At 44.2% G+C, this 17,945-nt stretch overlaps 2 protein-coding genes across 3 annotated transcripts in view; one reads left to right on the plus strand and one right to left on the minus strand.

Moving 5' to 3' along the window:
- The window catches only part of Ack-like (activated Cdc42 kinase-like), a 79,682-nt gene extending 73,961 nt beyond the window's left edge, over positions 1-5,721 (plus strand). For both annotated transcript variants that reach the window (XM_089575080.1, XM_089575079.1), the window contains exon 17: positions 1,143-5,721. In XM_089575080.1, the coding sequence (XP_089431206.1) occupies positions 1,143-1,373 (231 nt within the window). In that variant the 3' untranslated portion in view covers positions 1,374-5,721. The remainder of the gene's footprint in view (positions 1-1,142) is intronic.
- Positions 5,722-6,906: 1,185 nt separating this feature from the next.
- Positions 6,907-17,945, minus strand: Septin1 (Septin 1). The gene is made up of 9 exons (XM_089575082.1): positions 17,768-17,945; positions 17,328-17,433; positions 17,158-17,244; positions 16,540-16,663; positions 16,153-16,405; positions 15,067-15,168; positions 12,574-12,719; positions 10,357-10,467; positions 6,907-7,492 (listed from the first exon to the last, which is right to left on the minus strand). The coding sequence occupies exons 1-9, from the start codon at positions 17,786-17,788 to the stop codon at positions 7,339-7,341; spliced, it is 1,104 nt and encodes a 367-aa protein (XP_089431208.1). The 5' UTR covers positions 17,789-17,945; the 3' UTR covers positions 6,907-7,338.

A 17,945-nucleotide genomic window follows, 5' to 3' on the forward strand; every position in this document is an offset into this window, starting at 1 on the left:
TCTTTGTCTAAAACCAGTTAACATCATGTCATTTACCATTTAACCTTTAGGTTAGATTCTAAGGTGCTATCGAGCCAAGATTGCCGTTTAAAAAGCTGCAAGACAAGCTGGCAGAAAAAAGAAGTTTGGTTTCTGTATTATTGACAGAATGGAGTACTCATAGCCACTAAGCAGGGGCCACTTCCTTGACATTCTGTAGGGCTTACCTTTTAGAATAAATAATTGTGGTTTAGGTTTACCGTAAAAACCCGCGTATAATACGAACCCGAATATAATACGGGGCTAAGTTTTAGAGACACGAAATGGGAAAAAAAGTTTCAACCGCGTATAATACGAGTAACACAAGCTCATAGAAGACATTTATTCAAATCGCATCCCGCACTTCACTTCAATTACTTTGTTCTTTAGTAGCGCTTTCTTCGGACATTTCTTTGTCCGACAAATCATCCCAAATGTACTCATCTTCCGTGCCATCGAGGGCGTTTGAGATGCCGCACTTCTTAAGCCTGCTTCAGCCGCCCGGTTGGCGTCACTGCAGGCTCACCTGAGCGCGTCCACTCTGCGTAGCACCGCCTGACTGCGTCCTTGAACGGTTTGTTTACACAACCATCAAACGGCCGCGAAAGCTTTGTCGCGTTCCGCTGCACTCGAAAAGGGCTTCTTTCTGTTGTGGCCATCCACGAATGCTTCCTTCGACGACACCAAACTGCCTCCCGGTTGCACCGTTGCCGATGTTCTCCGCAGCTAAAATCGCTTGAAAGTAGCCGAGTACTGTTTTCAAGACCGTGACATTGTGCTCTCTAAAACAATATCCACTTCACGAAGCGTGCCTTACATGCGAGCACGTGCGTTGTCAACAGGCGCACCCAACGGATCAACAAAGAAACGACGTCGTGACGTCGTTTGTTGAGAGTAACGAAGCCAAGCCATAGCCACGCGCCAAAAGCGAAGCCAAGCCATAGCCACGCCGCAAAAATGAAACCAAAACTTCGAGCAACTTCGAAAATTTTTGTTCGGATCCGTAAATAGTACGAGGCGGAAATTTAGGACGCCAATTATGGGAAAAAAACCTCGTATTATACGCGGGTTTTTACGGTATTTAACTATTCTTCACTCTTGACTGTGACTGCCTCTGTGCACAGCGTGTTGGTGCAGAAGAGTGCCTGGTGGCCCTCAACGAGGTGGACTGGGACGTGCACAAGGGCATCAAGTGGCTGCGGCTTCAGCAGCAGCTGCAGCAGCGCCACGGTTTGGCCTTCCCAGCTGACGCCTGCTCCCACGCCCTGGAGCAGAGTGGCTGGAATGTCCTGCAGGCCACCAACTTTCTCAGGGCTACTCACGCCAGCACACTGGACGAAACAACAGAGGTCTGATTGGCCTCTGGTTGTTGACACCTGTTCGCCCTGAAAACCTGGCGGGAAGGGAGGTGGTGGGAGCGTGATGGAAGAGTCAGCGGGCCAATTCGAGGCTTGCCCCAGCACGTCCTAGCACGGAGTAGTGGCGAAGCCCCCTAGCTCCACAGTCAGAAACCCAGCGTCTCATTTTATGAAGCACACTTTGGACGCTGCAGTTGAGAACTCTGCTCAAGCGTTGTCTGGCCTGAGCAGGTGACAGAATAAGTTTGGACCACTTGTAGTTTCTAAAGTAATGAGAAGGGCGTACAGACTTCTCCAAGAGCAGCAGCTGCGCTAGCATGGCACTCAGTTTTGAGAAAAATCTTCGAATTTTGCACGGACCTGTGGAGGAGCAAAGTATAGTGGATGAAGATAAACAAGTATAGCTAGATTTTTTTACAGTTTGAGTAAAGTGGCCTTCTGTTTGGCTGTTGCAGCTTTATTCAGTTTAACTCAGCAGTACAAAACTATATCTCTAATCGTGCATTTTGGTGGGTGCCTGGAGAGATTGCAGTTTGGAAGCACGCTTAGCAGCTGCTTTGAGCTTCCAAAAGTGTGCTGCCATTAGAACATGTGCTCTCTCTCTCTCTCTGTGGAGGAGGCATTAAGGTGTGTTAACTTGTGAACCACAGGCTACCCATTTATGCTGCCTACCATTGACATGTGTGTTAAACATGCAGTGAGCCACAGCAGCAGAAGAGAGTACAGCCTGTGCATCAAGTTCCGTGTCAGAAAAAAAAGATGCCATCAAGTCATGCAGCTTCCCGCCCTGTTCTTATTGTAGTTGGACAGTGTGCTGTTTTTATACTTGTCATTTTTCATTAGAAAGCAATCACATGGTCGCGTTATGCTGGCAGCAGTTTGGTGCAAGACGGCCTCCAGAACCTGTGTGAGTTTTTGGAACGTAAGGTGTAGCTGGTTTTGTGCTATATCTGTGAAGCCAGCTTCACAGCAGTGGGTGCCTTCTATTTTACGTAGTGTGAATGGGTTCTTTAAAGTTACTTGGACAACGCTTGGGTGCATTGTTCGGACATTCTGGCACAGACATTTTGTAGTGTTCAGTTTTGTTGCTTACTGCTTCAAACCTGTTAGCAGCAGCAGTAGTGCAATGGCTGGTAGACTGAAAAGGGCCCTAGTGCTTTTTTTTTTTTCTATATGCACACAGTGAAATCTATTGTGGATGACTTGCATTTCTTTTTGGACATTATAATCACGTACTCTGCACCTCAGAGAGGAAATATGAAAGTAGGGGATGGTGTTCCGCACCTGTTCACACTTTTATGTGTGTCTGCAGTCACAGCTCCCCTATGCACTAAAGGTACAGTAGGAGTGATTCATTTCTCTGTTCATGTCTCAAGCTTCACTTAGCTGTGCATCCAGTCGCAGTTGGTTACTCTGAAACGAGGAGAGGCATCAGAAGTTCGGTTTGAGTTTCTTTTCTTGCAATACTGCTGGTGGTGTGGTCTCTGATTGACGATTGTTATGCAGATTCTGTCAACTTGCTGTAATTTAATAGGAGCTTTTTCTGCCATGTTGTTTCTGGCTCCAGGTTCTAACACTCAACTGGAATTCGAATGCATCATGATGTCATAGTGGCGATGTTTATGCACATCACATCATTTTCATGCTTCAGTGATGTACTATGACCCCATTGGTGTGGTGCAGAGCAGCCCTCCAGACTGCCCTCCTGTGGCCATAGTTAATCAGTGCTCCCTAGGAGGTCAGAAGTAGGAATCGTGACTGTAGTGTGTTACACCTAAGTGTGTGATAATCTTGAAGACTAGCAGTGCTGTTTGGCTTCTCAGTGAGTGCATTGGCAGAGTGCATCGAGACACTGTTTTCTGAGGCTTGATGAGTAACAACGTAGGTGCTTCTTTGCCTGCTATGATGCTGAGCTTTTTGTTTGTGTTCCAGTGAAAGCAAACCACTCAGAAACAAAATCGATTGTAAAGAACATGTGGAGATTACTCAAATATACATTATGTACCATGATTAGTGCTCACGAATTTGTAAGAGGAGGGGAGAAAAAAATCGCACAACTCTCAGGATTGCTAACATATCAGTGTGCTAATGAAAGTGAGACATTTTGTTGCGAGTAAACAAAATCCGAAGCATTAGAAGTGGCAGCACAGTGTATGCAGGTTAGTTAGGTATCCAAGTGCCCTCAGGCAGGTTTCTGTGAAATTTAGAGAGGCCTTTACAGCTCTTGAGTACTGTTTTAGTGGTTTGATGTGAACTATAATCAAAAGGAGATTCCCTAGCAACTTCTTTTCTTCCCGTAGCAGCTTCAGAGATGCTTGTGAGCATCTTATGTAGGAGTATCGCTTGTATTGTAGACTAAATCTCAAAAAGAGTGCCAGAACATTGAGACAGCTATGCTACATGAGAAATGCTTTCACTGCCACCAAAAGATGATAGCACTATTTGGTAGTGTTTAGTGTTTTTGTTTTGTGACTATAAAATTTGTTTCACTTCAAGCTGTGTGCTGTTAAGATGCTCTGTTTTTTCTGTCAGTCACGCGAGGCAGTTGTATGTTGTGCCTGTAAGCTTGCTTTTATTTCTTTCTGTACCAGTCCCAATGGAGTTTTCAGTGCCTTGTACGAGTACAGCTTTGTTCGTGCCAAGTGCACCTTGTGTTCACTTTCCAGAACGCATTTCATGCGTGTGTGCCGATATATGCCATGCAACTTATCAAGTGCTACATGCTAATAGCCAGAACAGTTAGTCAGTATTTCAAGTGACCAGCAGTATCAACTCATTATGTGTGTTCTTCACAGAGTAGGTGCCTTGCAGAATTTCGAGAACATCCCAGTGAAAACATGTGCCATTTTTTGATCATGCAATAATTGGGTGTTATTTTCTCCTAGTATACACTGGAGTCTTACATTGTTTTTATTTTTAAAAAGCAGCGATTCTTAAATACTCCTTTTGATGTACATACATACTTAATCGAGCTTTTATATACCATGATGCTAGGAAGACACAGTGCAAAATTAATAACTCCACCCAGGAGTGTGGTATCTGCTCATCGGTTTATACCAGGGGTGGTCTTTTTGTTTGTTCCCTTTTGTTTATGCTAGAAATGGATTTCCCTTTTGTGGTCCCGATGAGGAATCCTTGCCGGTCACCCTCGCCCATCTTGCAGTGCCTGAAATATTTGATATAAATTTGACTTGAGCTCATTTGGAGCATTCAGAGCTGCGCAGCTGTCACTGTCCTTTTTCCATCAGTGCTGCTAAGAAAGAGCCCGTTAGTGTAAATATATTTATGAATAGGCTTTTTTTAGTGTTTGTTTTAGCTTGCGCAAGTCTGCATTTGTTTGATGTGTGTTTTGAACCCCCCTTACTTAGTAAGGTAGCACTGCAGTAAAGCCTTCCCTCCAGAGGGCGATTGGCAACTATACGATGAAATCTGATGAAAGCCTTGTCAATGACATAGTAGTGTTGGAGCTGTCTCTGTGTTGTGTTGTAACAGAAAAGGCAGCTGCTGACCTGTGAAAACCCTGCCATTCACCTCTCCCAGAGGGACAGGGAGCTTTAACAGATGGACCGGTCACTAGCGCAATGGCACGGGCTTCTGTAAGCATTGCAAATGCGTTTTCACTACTTAGTTTTGTAGATACGAGAAGCCATGGTTTTATACATTATTAGTTTTTGACTCTCAGAACCAAAAACCCATCAACTGAAGTTGACCTCCTGTATCATACACTAGTTTTGCTGGCTCAAGGAATTTCAGCTGCTGTTTCTTCTGTGTACTTGCTTGCGTACATGTCAACTGTGCTCTTTGTGGCATGGAGCGAGTTGCCATAGAAAAATGCTCAGTCATTTGGGCATGTTTGCTCGTTCAGTTTAGCTGATCTGTTCAAACACCAGCTTGCCACGTAGGTGCGCAGATTGCATGTAGCATGTAGCCCTCAGAAGAAAGAAAGGTGTGTTAATGTGCTCTCGTAAGGTTCTTAAAAGAATCTCAAGTTGGTGCAGGGTTTTTTTTTCCCCCGCTGTTACTTTGGAGTGTAATAATCATCATTCCTGCGCTCTTATTTTCAAACTTAAAACCACTGAGGTTAATTAGCAGCATTTTTTGTTCTTTAAGTAAGAGGTACCTGTTCGTTTTGAAATTGTTTTATTGCCAGTGTTCTATATTTGCAGTTTAATGCTAACCTAAAGTTGCAGTGAAAAACCTTGAGAGAGACAAAACAGGGTTGTTTTTTGCGTAATTTGTAATGTATGAATGACTAGAATAATCCGAATGTCATTTTGCTGCTGTATGCGGTTCCACAGTAGTTCTACTTAGTATTGCATTCTGTCAATAAAAGCTTTGATCAACACAGGCTGCCATGTCATTGCTGCAAGTTTCCAATGCCTTGCAGAATTCCATGGATGGATTTTTTTTCTGCAGTTAGTGCACTTGATTGATGGGAGGAGGGTCATCATCATCAGCCTGACTACGCTCACTTCTCCCATGTCTCCCCAATTAACCCTGTCCTTTGCCAGCTGCACCCACCGTATCCCCGCAAACAAACGCGGGTTAACCCAAATGACATCCTAGTTGAAATCAAGAGGAAGGGCTTGGGCAGAAATGGGTTTGGGCAGGGCATGTAATGCAAAGTAATCACTGGTCCTTAAGTGTAATGGAGTGGATTCCAAAAGTGTAGCTGGGGGCGGCAGAAAGTTAGGTGGGAGGAGGGTGTGTACAAGCAATTGCACATGTCGCCTCGTCAAAAGCACACCAACCACAGCTAACGAGCCAACTATGATCATTATGGGATTGCAAAATAGAGCCACCTCCAGCTGATCTAGTTACCTGCTCCTCCTCTCGAGCAGTGGGAGATCGTGCTGGCTAGCTCTGACCCCAGAACGCAAGTTCTGGTGGTGTAGTGGGCTGACAAAGTCGCCGTGGGCAAAGTACTCTCGACCACTTATTGCGACCTCTTAGCACCAAGCTCTCTCTAACGAATAAAATATTTTACAATCAATGGCAGATGATGCACTAGCTTTTGTTTTAGCGTGCTGGCTCTCAGGGTGAATGTTCCTAGCCTCCACCTAGGAGGAGTGATTGCAATCGTGGGGTGCATGATCTCAAAAACACAGCCAAATGCCTTGAAATGCTGCTCAAATAACATCCTGAAATGGCAGCATGGGAAGGCACTCAGCATGCCTGCACAGTGGTAGCCGCAGCAGTTATGGTAAAACTGCCAGCATCGACGTGGCACACCAGTCGTACATTCGCAGTTTGTACTTTGTAGACATTAGCACTCCACATTACCGAAGCTTTTGGACATGCCAATATGAAAAGACAATGGCCCACCATAGAATGCTATTATCTGTGGTCTCATAATACTGTTGCACATAAAGCCTTTGGAAAAAAGAGTAAGTAGCGACACCTCGGCCCTCCTCCTTTGCTGCGTACAGCCATATTGCACCAATCCCACTCTTGTGCCTCCGATGGACAAAGGTGGTGACTGCAGTTGTGTGCACAGTACAATGACCACTTCAGAGAGGCACAGAAGAGCTAGGGTTAAGACACCGTTTATTCATACAAAAATCTCATTTTTCAAGCTTTAGCAAATGACTGTAAAAGGTTTATAAAATGCAAAATCGTACAAAATAGACGGCGTATCTCCTGGTTGGCAACACATAAAGGCACTCTTGTATATGGTGATCTGAGAGGCATTTGTTTTCTCTCCAATGACACACAAGTGGTTTCACTAAGACGAAAGACAACGCTAAGCAGCAGAAAAGCAATGCCAAGGAAAGGGGGTGTGCAATTCTTACTTTGGCACAATTAGAACATATACAAGACAAACAAAGGCTTCGAAAAAAGGGCAGTAAAAACGTGCCAAGACTGATCCAGCCAAATAAATGGGCTGTCCTGGCCAAAGGCCAAACAATAATACCTCGGCATGCAGTTGTGTGGGGATGCAACAAAGGCACATGGTGACTGCTCAGACTTTGGTCTGGTGTTCTGTCCCATTTGTTGTTCCTTGCTGCATTTGTTCCTGCATTTTTTTCAGCATCTCCTGCATCCTCTTGAGCTCTGCTTCTTTCTCCTGCAGAATGCGATCTTTCTCCGAGAGCTTCTCGTCCGGTGCGGCGAGCCTGGGCGGAGCAGTATTTTTTTATTTATTTATCATCATACCCACAGCGCCATTGGCTGGCATTACAGTGGGGGGGTAGAAGAAAAAGTACACAAATGCCACCGCGTGCAGGTGGTTACAAAAAAAAAAAAGATAACAATGAGATAGAAAGAACACGGAATTATACACAAAAAAATGTCACAGCATGGAAGAAAATGAATCATTTGATAATATGGACACTACTTCCTCAGGCAGCTTGTTCCATTCCGAAACCGTTTTGGGGAAAAAAGACATTTTAAAAAGGTCAGTCCGGCACCTGTATTCTTTAACTTTAAGTGAATGATCTCTACGTAAAGACACGTAATCAGGGTTGGCTATATATTTGGTTCTGTCTATTCCAGTTCTAGAATGAAATATATTATGAAATAATTTTAAACGCAGTACTTTCCTACGTTTCTGAAGTGAGTCCCAACCCAAAGATTTTTTCGCGCTCGTTACACTAAAATATCGCCCATAGTTATTGAAAACAAAACGAACAGCCAAATTCTGAACTCTTTCTAGCTTTTGAACGTCAAGCAAGGTTTTCGGATCCCAGACTGTGCAAGCATACTCAAGTATGCTTCTAACGTTTGTATTATACAGCAGTTCTTTAGTCTTTAAAGGGAAAAGTTTAGCGTTATGTCGCAGGAAACCTAAAACACGACAGGCTTTGGCAGTAACGAAATGCACGTGACGATGCCAAGACAGTGAACTTGTTAAATATACACCAAGATATTTAAATTCCAACACTGAAAGCAGTCTGCTATTATTTATGTTATAAGTGAAAATATGGGGAACCTTCTTTTTAGTGAAACACATATGTACAGATTTTTGTAAGTTAATATGCATTCCCCAGTTCTCACACCACTGGGCCACTTTACACAAATCCTGTTGTAATGCATCGCAGTCACTTTGATTGTTAATAATTCTATACAATACACAATCGTCCGCAAAAAGACGCATGTACGAAGAAATACCTGAAAAGATGTCATTCATGTAAATTATGAACAGTAATGGGCCCAAGACGGATCCCTGAGGCACCCCTGATGTTACAGCCACCTCATGCGATTGTTTCCCGTTGACAACAACACATTGACGCCTAACGCTCAAATATTCCTTTATCCACCTAATAACGTTCTCATTTATGTTGTACCAGTATAATTTTTGTATTAATAAGGCATGTGATACAACGTCAAAGGCCTTCCTAAAATCTAGAAAAATACAGTCAACAGAATATCCCTTATCTAAAGCACTTGACAGGTCATGTACAAATTCGGTAAGCTGGGTGACACACGAGTAACCACTGCGAAAGCCATGTTGATTAGTATTTAATAATGAATGTATACTAAGATGATTCATAATACTAGTATAAAACACATGCTCTAAAACTTTGCATAATACACTGGTCAAGGACACTGGTCGATAATTTGAAACAACATTCCTAGGTCCCGATTTATGTATAGGTACAACATTAGCAAGCTTCCATTCACCAGGCAAGGAGCCTTCCTGTAATGACTTTGTGAAAAGAATTTGAAGGTACCTTGACAACGCAAAAGCACAAGAAGAGAGCAGGATCGTGGGTAAGCCGTCCGGACCGGTGGCACTGTTATCTTTTAAGCGTTCTAAGAGCGACACAATTCCTCGCTGATCAAATTCAATGTTCTCCATGGGTTCCGTACAGTTCAAGGCAAGGCGAAAATCGGCAGGGCTATTGCTGTCCTCAGCAGAAAAAACTGAGCTGAAAAACGTGTTAAAGCACTTGGCTTTCTCCAGATTATCATGAACGATACTTCCGTTCAGTAGTGTGCTTTCAGTAAATCCCTTCACTTATTTCGTAACTAACACTCCACTTCGGGCTTTGCAGTGCAAACAAGTCGACAAATAAACAAGTTATTATTATTATTATTATTATTATTATTATTATTATTATTATTATTATATATGACTAAAGCTATGCTTCATGCGACCATGCAAGAACGCCAAGCGAAGTCTGCGCAAGGGTTGCCCGTCGAGCGTAAGCGCCGTGGCTATGGTGGCACTTTCACAATGGCGTGCTGCGCCCGGTTTAGCCAGGTCACGTTCCCTATGCACAACCTCTCTCTCTCTCTGCACGGTTTTCTGCCTTCTTTTTTTTTTGTTCATAAATACGACTTTAGCCCTCGCATAAGCTGAAGTAATTATTTGCAATCTTTGTAACGAGTGTTGCAGTCAAACATTGCTATTCCTACGTGACACAACAACAGAAAAAATGAAAAATGACCACCACTACTTCTCTGCCCTCAACAAACACCCTCCTCCCTCCTTGCACCCCCGAAAATTTAAGACATCCACCCAAATTTCAATTCCTGGGGAAACCCCTATGCAGAAGCAGCTGTTGACAGTGCACTAATGATGCAAGCGCAGCATATATATATGAATAAGTAACCCCAATTGGAAATTGGTGCACAATGCTTAAATTTTGTGCACACTGGTTTGGTTTTATGGAGTCTCAAAGCGACACAGGCTATGAGGGTCGCCGTGGTGGAGGGCTCCGGATAACTTCGACCACCTGGGGTTCTCTAACATGCACTGACATCGCACAGTACACGGGCCCCCAGCATTTTGTCTCCATCAAAATGAGACTGCTGCGGCCAGGATCGAACCCACGTCTTTCGGGTGAGCAGCTAAGCACCATAACTGTTGAGCCACCACAGCAGCCTTTTATGCACATCAGGTTCACTGACAGTCGTGAACATCCATTCCGAATGTCATTTTGTTTCCCCACAAGGCACTGTACCATGAGAGTGACACTAAATATGCCTGTGTGGCAGGCATAAAAAGGATGTGCATGTCAAATGGGAAACATACACTGTAGGCTTCTTTGCTGTTGCAGGGGGAGCCTTTCCGGCCAACCGTTCCGAACGGTAGTTCTCGTAGTGCAGCTCCTGTGTGACTTCCTGAAGGTCTTGCATGTGTGTTCTATTTAAAAGAGAAATTAAGCAGTTTGCACACACAGTAGTACTGCTGAAAAAGTTGTGTACAAAATCGGAGCACGCCACTAAGAGCTGCCACACACAATAATGTGAACAATTTTATGACCCAGAAGACATGAATATTCTTTTATGTTTCTACTTTTGGCAATGAAGGCAACCGATAATCCTTTTATGACATGAAAAGGTGATCACGTTTAGCACACGATAAGCTAAGTGTTGCCCATAATTCGATATAAAATACAAGTACTGTATTTTCTGGACTACAGTACGCGGGCTATATATGTTTAAAAGTGACATTTCACGTTGTGCAGACTATGCATGACTTACTTTATTAAAGATTTTTTTTTGCCACAGCCAAAGAAACCTGGCGTGGCTTTCGAAGTAAAAAAAAAAAGGTGACCAGACTGCGGCCAAGAGATTTTATCATCAGCAGCAGCAGCCTGACTACGCCCACTGCAGGGTAAAGGCCTCTCCCATGTCTCTCCAAATAACCCTGTCCTTTGCCAGCTGTGGCCACAGTATCTCCACAAACTTCTTAACCTTCTCCGCCCACCTAACTTTCTGCCGCCCCCTGCTACACTTTCCTTCAGTTGCAATCTACTCCGTTACCCTACTGACCAGCAGTTACCTTGCCTTTACATTACATTGCATGCCCTGCCCAAGCCCATTTCTTCCTCTTGATTTCGACTAGGATGTCATTAACACGCATTTGTTCCCTCACCCCCTCTGCCCACTTCCAGTCTCTTAATGTTACACCTACCATTTTTCTTTCTATAGCTCGCTGCGTTGTCCTAATTGGTTTGTTCATAGAAGGTTGTGGCCAAGTACTGCTCTGGTGAGGGAATGTGTTGTCTGTTCTATACCTCGGCTGTCGGTTGTGCTAAACCACATAGCAAAATCAGCTTCGATATGCAAGTGCTGCAGGCGGCACTTAAGAGTGGCTGTTTTTCAGTGCTTGAATTCGGAAGCACATCAGAAAAATCTCAATAATTAACGTCACAGTACTTCTTTAAGAACAGCTGTGATGGCTATGAAAGGGCGAAGAGCCTTCTTGGTAGTGCGCAAGCACTAAAGTCGAAGTGAGCAGCGGAGAAAGAATCTGACGTCGATGAAAACAGTGCACGGAAGTGGGCTGCCTCTCTGAAAGAGAAAGACTTACGCTAGAACCTATTTTGAAGTCTTTTGACACCAGGCCCCTCTCGGAGGATTTGATCCTCGGCCTCGGCGCTTGGCCGGGTAATTCGAAAACGCGAGCGCTCTCACGCTTTTTAAGCGACACGGGCTTTGACTCGTGTTTGTAATGTTAGCAAGTGTGCCTTGTCTTTTTTTTTCTCATCTGCCTTCTCCCATCATCATCATCTCCCATCGTGACCCTCTTTTTTCTCCTCTTCCTGTTCCCCAGTGCAGAGTAGCAGGCCAGATAATCATTTTTCACGCCAACCTCTCTGCCTTTCCCATCAATAAACCCTCTCTCTCGCTCTCTGTCTGAACGATATCTGGGCTGCTTCAGTGAAACATCAGCGGACAGTCTAAAAAACTTATTTTAGGCCAAATTAGTCCCTGCGGACTATAGCCCACCCTTTACGTACTTATTAATAAATATGTGAAAGGAGGTGCAATCTGGTTTTACTCATTCACATTTCAATGCATGCTATCAATGCATGTTTACATTTAGATAGGAAGACCTGTCAAGTAACAACACTAATTCAAGGAAGTAAGAAATGGAGATGCTGTTGGGTGTCAGCTTGCCAGACAGCACTGGACTTTTCAAAATAACGTTGAGGTTAGGCTATTGCAATGCAGCAGTAATTTAAAGCAGTACCGATCTTATTTCCTCTCAATGCACATCTTCTGTAAACTGACTACACAAAAGCTAGTCAAGATACTGAGCAAAAAAATGAAATCTGCCTTTCTATACTGCAATACAGAATCGGTAAATAAAGAGGCTGCAAAATAATGTTCTCTGAAGAATGCTGATGTGCCATATGTTACTCTAATGCTTATGCGCTCAAAAATCCATAAATGGAAAGCTGCATCTTAGCTGATACAATAGAGAAAGGTAAAATAAAATATAAAATATGTCACAACGTACATAAGCATAGTCCTGAGTTTGATGAAGTCTCCATGCTCTGGGTTCTCCACCTCTACAACACCCCAAGGGTACAGACGTCCTCTCACTTTTCTGCCTTTGACTTCTATCAGCTGCACCGAGGAACTGACCGCAAAAGGCACAGACTCCTGAAAATAGAAAGAACAACATTACAAGCATAACAAGCTTGTGACAAGGAACAAGTTGCAAGAATCTTTGGATTTCGCATTTTGGAAAACTACACTCGCACAAAGCCAGATGCTTCCAGTCACTTATCGGGTGAGACAACACTTAAAGGGACACTGAGGAGAGCACTATTAATATTTTTTTTATAGTAAAATCCGATAGTTCAGCATGTCATGGCTTTGTTGCCACTTGGCCGGCAGCGAAAGTTGCATTTATTTCTAAGAAATTTGGATTCGAAGTTGAAAAAGTTTTTCCCGCCGCTCTGATTCAAACTTGGGATTCGTCTATGACGACAGAGGACTAAGAGACGTGAAACATGACGTGCACATGACGTAACGCAGACTCCGTGATTTCTGGCTGCCAGCAGTGCGGCCTAGCAGCAGCCGAAAAGAAAGCTACCGCCGGCCGCACGTTGAAGGCATCTATCGGCTATTGCGGCCGTCGCTACAGTCGCTTCGATTACGTTTGAACTGGCGTTTTGCCAGCGGTACGATGGATCTCGTTCTAGAAGTAGTCAACGAAGTTCTCGCAAATAGACACCTTTAGCATACCGTGTACCTTGTTACCGCTAGCGGAATACCGGGAGCCCGCCTACCGCCGGAAAACAGGCGCTGATTTGTCCCGATGCTTCAGGAGCGCGCGTAGCAGCCGGGCACGTGGCGCCATCTGGCGACGTCAAGGAGATTTGCGCATGCATTGGCTGCGCCTCAGTGATGCATGGTTCTCGGTTCCTGGTGTTGCTAGAACCATTCGTTCTAGCAACACTGTTTTGTTCTATGATCTCATCACGCTTGTACTTGCGAGTTTGGCCTGTGGCGGCGATACCTGTATTTTGGTTCTTGCTCTTTTCTACGTTACAAGAGCTTTGTTGTCAGTATGAGTGATGTTTTTGTAATCAGGAGCTGGTATTCTGTCGATACAAGCCAACTTCAATTTCTCCTCAGTGTCCCTTTAATGAAATAGCGAAACTGCTGAATTTATAACCTAAACATGTTTTTTTTTTTAAGCCTTTCCCAGGCATCATGTTTTGTTTAGTTTCCCTCATGTAGTAATGTTTATAGCAGACAGCACCAATACTGACCTCTGCTTAAAGGTTCTTGCGTCAGAACTTTTTGCATGTTTCTGGCTGCCATTTGGTGGCAGCATAAAAGATGGTGGCATCTGGATGGTCTTTTTGACAAGCAAATCATGGACACTATATGGATTGAGGATGTTAAAGCTGAGGGAACAGCTATGAGAAACACCACAGAGGTGAGTATTGAATTAATTTCAACCACCTGGTACTCCTTAACGTGTAGACCAATTGTAGTACGCAAGGATTAAAATGCATCTGCCACAGCCAGGATCAAACCCCCAACCTCAAGCTTGGTACCCAGGCTGCCATAGCTACTATGCCACCAAAGCAAATGAATTGGGAATGTCCAGTTTGATGGCAAAGACAACATAAAATGCAATGAGATCACTTATTTTTCCCAGCTTGCACTAACAAACACAGCAACTTAAGAAGTATTTCTGAACAAATTTTGCACTCTTTATTAAAGTAGAGTGGCCTGTTGGGTGTGTTGGTTATGCATTGTTTAAAACAGCGCTGGAAGGTGTGGACTGGTAGGGCGAATCAGTTCACCTCTTCCAGTGCTAGTTTTTGAAAAATGGTACTGAAGCCTCCTGCGCGCGCGTGCGTGCGTGTGAGTGGGTGGGAGGGGGGGGGGGGGGGGGGGTTCGGACACTTCAGTGTCTAATCACACAACAGGTCCTTGTCTGATATGCTGACAGCAACTTGCTACAGCGAGAACTAAGCAGCCTGCTTCAAAGAAATGAAGCTAAGCTTCCCCCTGCTCTACACAGCCATGAAAAGCATTCATAACAAACTATTTTGTTCGTTTGAACAAAGCCAATGTGCTGATGTACTGCATAAGTTAGTAAACATCAATCTTTTTCCCACATTTCTGCAGCTCCAAAAGAAACAGAAGCCCTAATAAACAAACTGGCTTGCATATCATTAACACCCTCTTTTTACAACTCAAATTTTAAAATGAGGTCATCATACACACATATTTGTGCAAACACAACATTAACAAAGGCAGAGAAACGCTGATAAGGTCACTATCCTAAGGTGCTAGAAAACCAGGTACTATGCTTTTAGGCTTTATAATTCGAAATAAGAGAGTAAACCTAATAGCACTAACAAACCACTTTAACACAATGTACGCTGAAAATGTGGTCATTCTGACTAGCTGCACTTGCAGTCCAAATGTGCGCGACACACTTTTAACCGAGAAGTAATAAAGCCTCACGAGCATTTCCCCTTACTTTGAGTTGCTTGACCTGTTCCTTGTATTCTTCATCTTCGTCGGAGTCGCAGTCCGGAAGTGGGTAGAGCCGGATGCCATTTTCATGAATTTCATGCATGATCTAGATGACAAGCACATATTTTCGTGTTATGATTAAAATTGCCCTACAGTCAAACCACAAGCAGCTTAATCTTGTGAACCCACTCTTGCACATTAAAGGGACACTGAGGAGAGCTCTATTAATATTTTTTTTATAGCAAAATCCGATAGTTCGGCATTTCATGGCTTTGTTGCCACTTGGCCGGCAGAGAAAGGTGCCTTTATTTCTAAGAAATTTGGATTCGAAGTTGAAAAAGTTTTTCCCGCCGCTCTGATTCAAACTTGGGATTCTCCTACGACGACACAGGACTAAGTGACGTGAAACATGACGTGCACATGACGTAACGCAGACTCCGTGATTTCTGACGGCCAGCAGTGCGGCCCAGCAGTGCGGCCCAGCAGCAGCCGAAAAGAAAGCTACCGCCGGCCGCACGCTGAAGGCATCTATCGGCTATTGCGGCCGTCGCTTCGTTTACGTTTGCACCGGCGTTTTGCCAGCGTTACAATGGATCCCGTTCTCGAAGTCGTCAACGAAGTTCTCGCAAATAGACACCTTTAGCATACCGTGTACCTTGTTACCGTTAGCGGAATACCGGGAGCCCGCATACTGCTGTGAGCTGGCGCTGATTGGTCCCGGCGCTTTTGGGTACGTGGCGCCATCTGGCGACGTCAAGAAGATTTGCGCATGCATTTGCTGCGCCTCAGTGATTCGTGGCTTCTCGTGTCCTAGTGTTGCTAGAACTATGGGTTCTAGCAACACTGTTTTGTCCTATGATGTCATGAAGCTTGTACTTGCGAGTTTGGCCTGTGGCGGCGATACCTGTATTTTGGTTCTTGCTCTTTTCTACGTTACAAGAGCTTTGTTGTCAGTATGAGTGGAGTTTTTGTAATCAGGAGCTGGTATTCTGTTGATGCAAGCCAACTTCAGTTTCTCCTCAGTGTCCTTAAGCAGTGATGTAATGCATGACCTCCAAGTGTTGAAGCACAGCAGAAAAAGCACCCTTACCCTTCTTTTCAGGTTCATGACTTCTTTCTTGGTCAGTGCATCGGCTTTGGCAATTACAGGAACAATGTTGACCTTATTATGAAGCATCTTCATGAACTGAATGTCCAATGGCTTCAGGCCATGCCCGAAGGGAGAAATGAAGTAGAAGCAGCAATGGACGCGGTTGTCAGTGATGTTACGCCTGTTAAGGCCACTCTCATCGCACAGGAACCGTTCAAACTGGTCTTCAATGTACTGAATAATGGACTTGAAACTGGAAAAAAGAACCACAAAAAACTCAAACATACTGAGATTCATGCAAAAGGCAAGGTTTCAATTTAGAGAGAAGTGCAACCACAAGCCAATGCGAGAAGAGTCATTGCAGTTTGGTCACTGGAAGGTGCTCACCAGTCTGTGTTGTCAATTGCATCCCCAAATCCGGGTGTGTCCACCACTGTGAGCCGCAATTTGACACCACGCTCTTCAATTTCAACAGTTGATGCATCAAGAGACACTGTTTGCTTCACTTTTGCTGCATTCAGAAGGTAGCACAAAAGTGACAGCGTTAGCAAACGTCGCTTGAGTTTTTTTTTTTTCGGAACGTGCCAAGAGTAAAATTAAAATTAAGAGTAAAGACATATCATAGATATAAAAGCCTGGATAGCACTACGGTTTGTGCAGATAAACTTTCGCGTTTTTCTCGGTTTGCATTTAGGTGAACCTGGCTCACAACGAAAAAAAAAAAATTACTTCAATACAGCTCCACTGAGAGAATAAGTGCAGCACAGTGCAGCAATAGTGATGAGGAAACAACACGTCACAGTGCATAGTTATGCATTACAACGACGCCCAACTTTCAGACTCCCCAGCGAATTATTCGTGTGGCGTGCGCATATGACGAAGGCTGGTATGGAACCGGCCCATAATTCAATAATCGCCCCCTTTCAATCTTTCCGATTCCTTTGCTCTGACATTACGTATGATTATCAACCGTCAGCACGACCAGCGCATCATTGCGAAACTCACCACTGGCATCGGGAACATTCCGTTCGGGGTAGAGATCCGTTAGGAAGAGACTGTTGACTAGAGTTGATTTGCCGAGACCGGACTCTCCTACAAAAGCATCGTGAGATCACTACTCATGGCGAGGCCAAAAGGGGTAGATAAACGACAAATAACGCTCTGAAACTGCTTACCGACGACCATAAGAGTGAACTCAAATCCCTTTTTAACAGACTTCCGGTGAACTTGATTGGGAAGGTTTGCAAAGCCGACGTAACCAGGCGTTTCGGGATTGGAGAACTAAAAAGAAAAAAAACTAAATCTGTAACACTGGTGTTTACGAATTAAAGACCGCTGGTAACCAAAACGCTTTCTGTGTCAACAGCACAAGATAGCTAAGGCAGCAAGTTTACGCACACAAGCTTGTGAGGACAGAAAAAGAATGCTAGTTTAGCAAGAATGCAAGTAACTGTTTTTATGTAAAACTGTTAAGCGTGCACAAAGCATAAACAAATCCAGTCAAGTTATTGCGCATTACAGGGCGCACTGTTTTCTCAATCATCGGGCTCGAGGAACAATGATGAGTCGACCGAGTCGTCATCATTTCAAGGTGAACGAGGCACTCGCTACGTACCGTTTTCGTGTCTGAGGACATGCTTGTAGTTTAGTTGAGCAAATACCCTCACTGGTGATACAAATGTTGTCAAAGGTAATGCCACTTAGAGGAAAAAAACCCTGAACTTCGGTAAGTCTGCTCAGCCCAACCGGAAGGTGTTCGTAGAGAGCGCCATGACAGATGGGTGGAGGCTGGC

The sequence above is a fragment of the Amblyomma mixtum genome, chromosome 2, assembly GCF_055824585.1.
Source record: "Amblyomma mixtum isolate Tamu chromosome 2, ASM5582458v1, whole genome shotgun sequence".
NCBI classification, from domain to species: Eukaryota; Metazoa; Arthropoda; class Arachnida; order Ixodida; family Ixodidae; genus Amblyomma; species Amblyomma mixtum.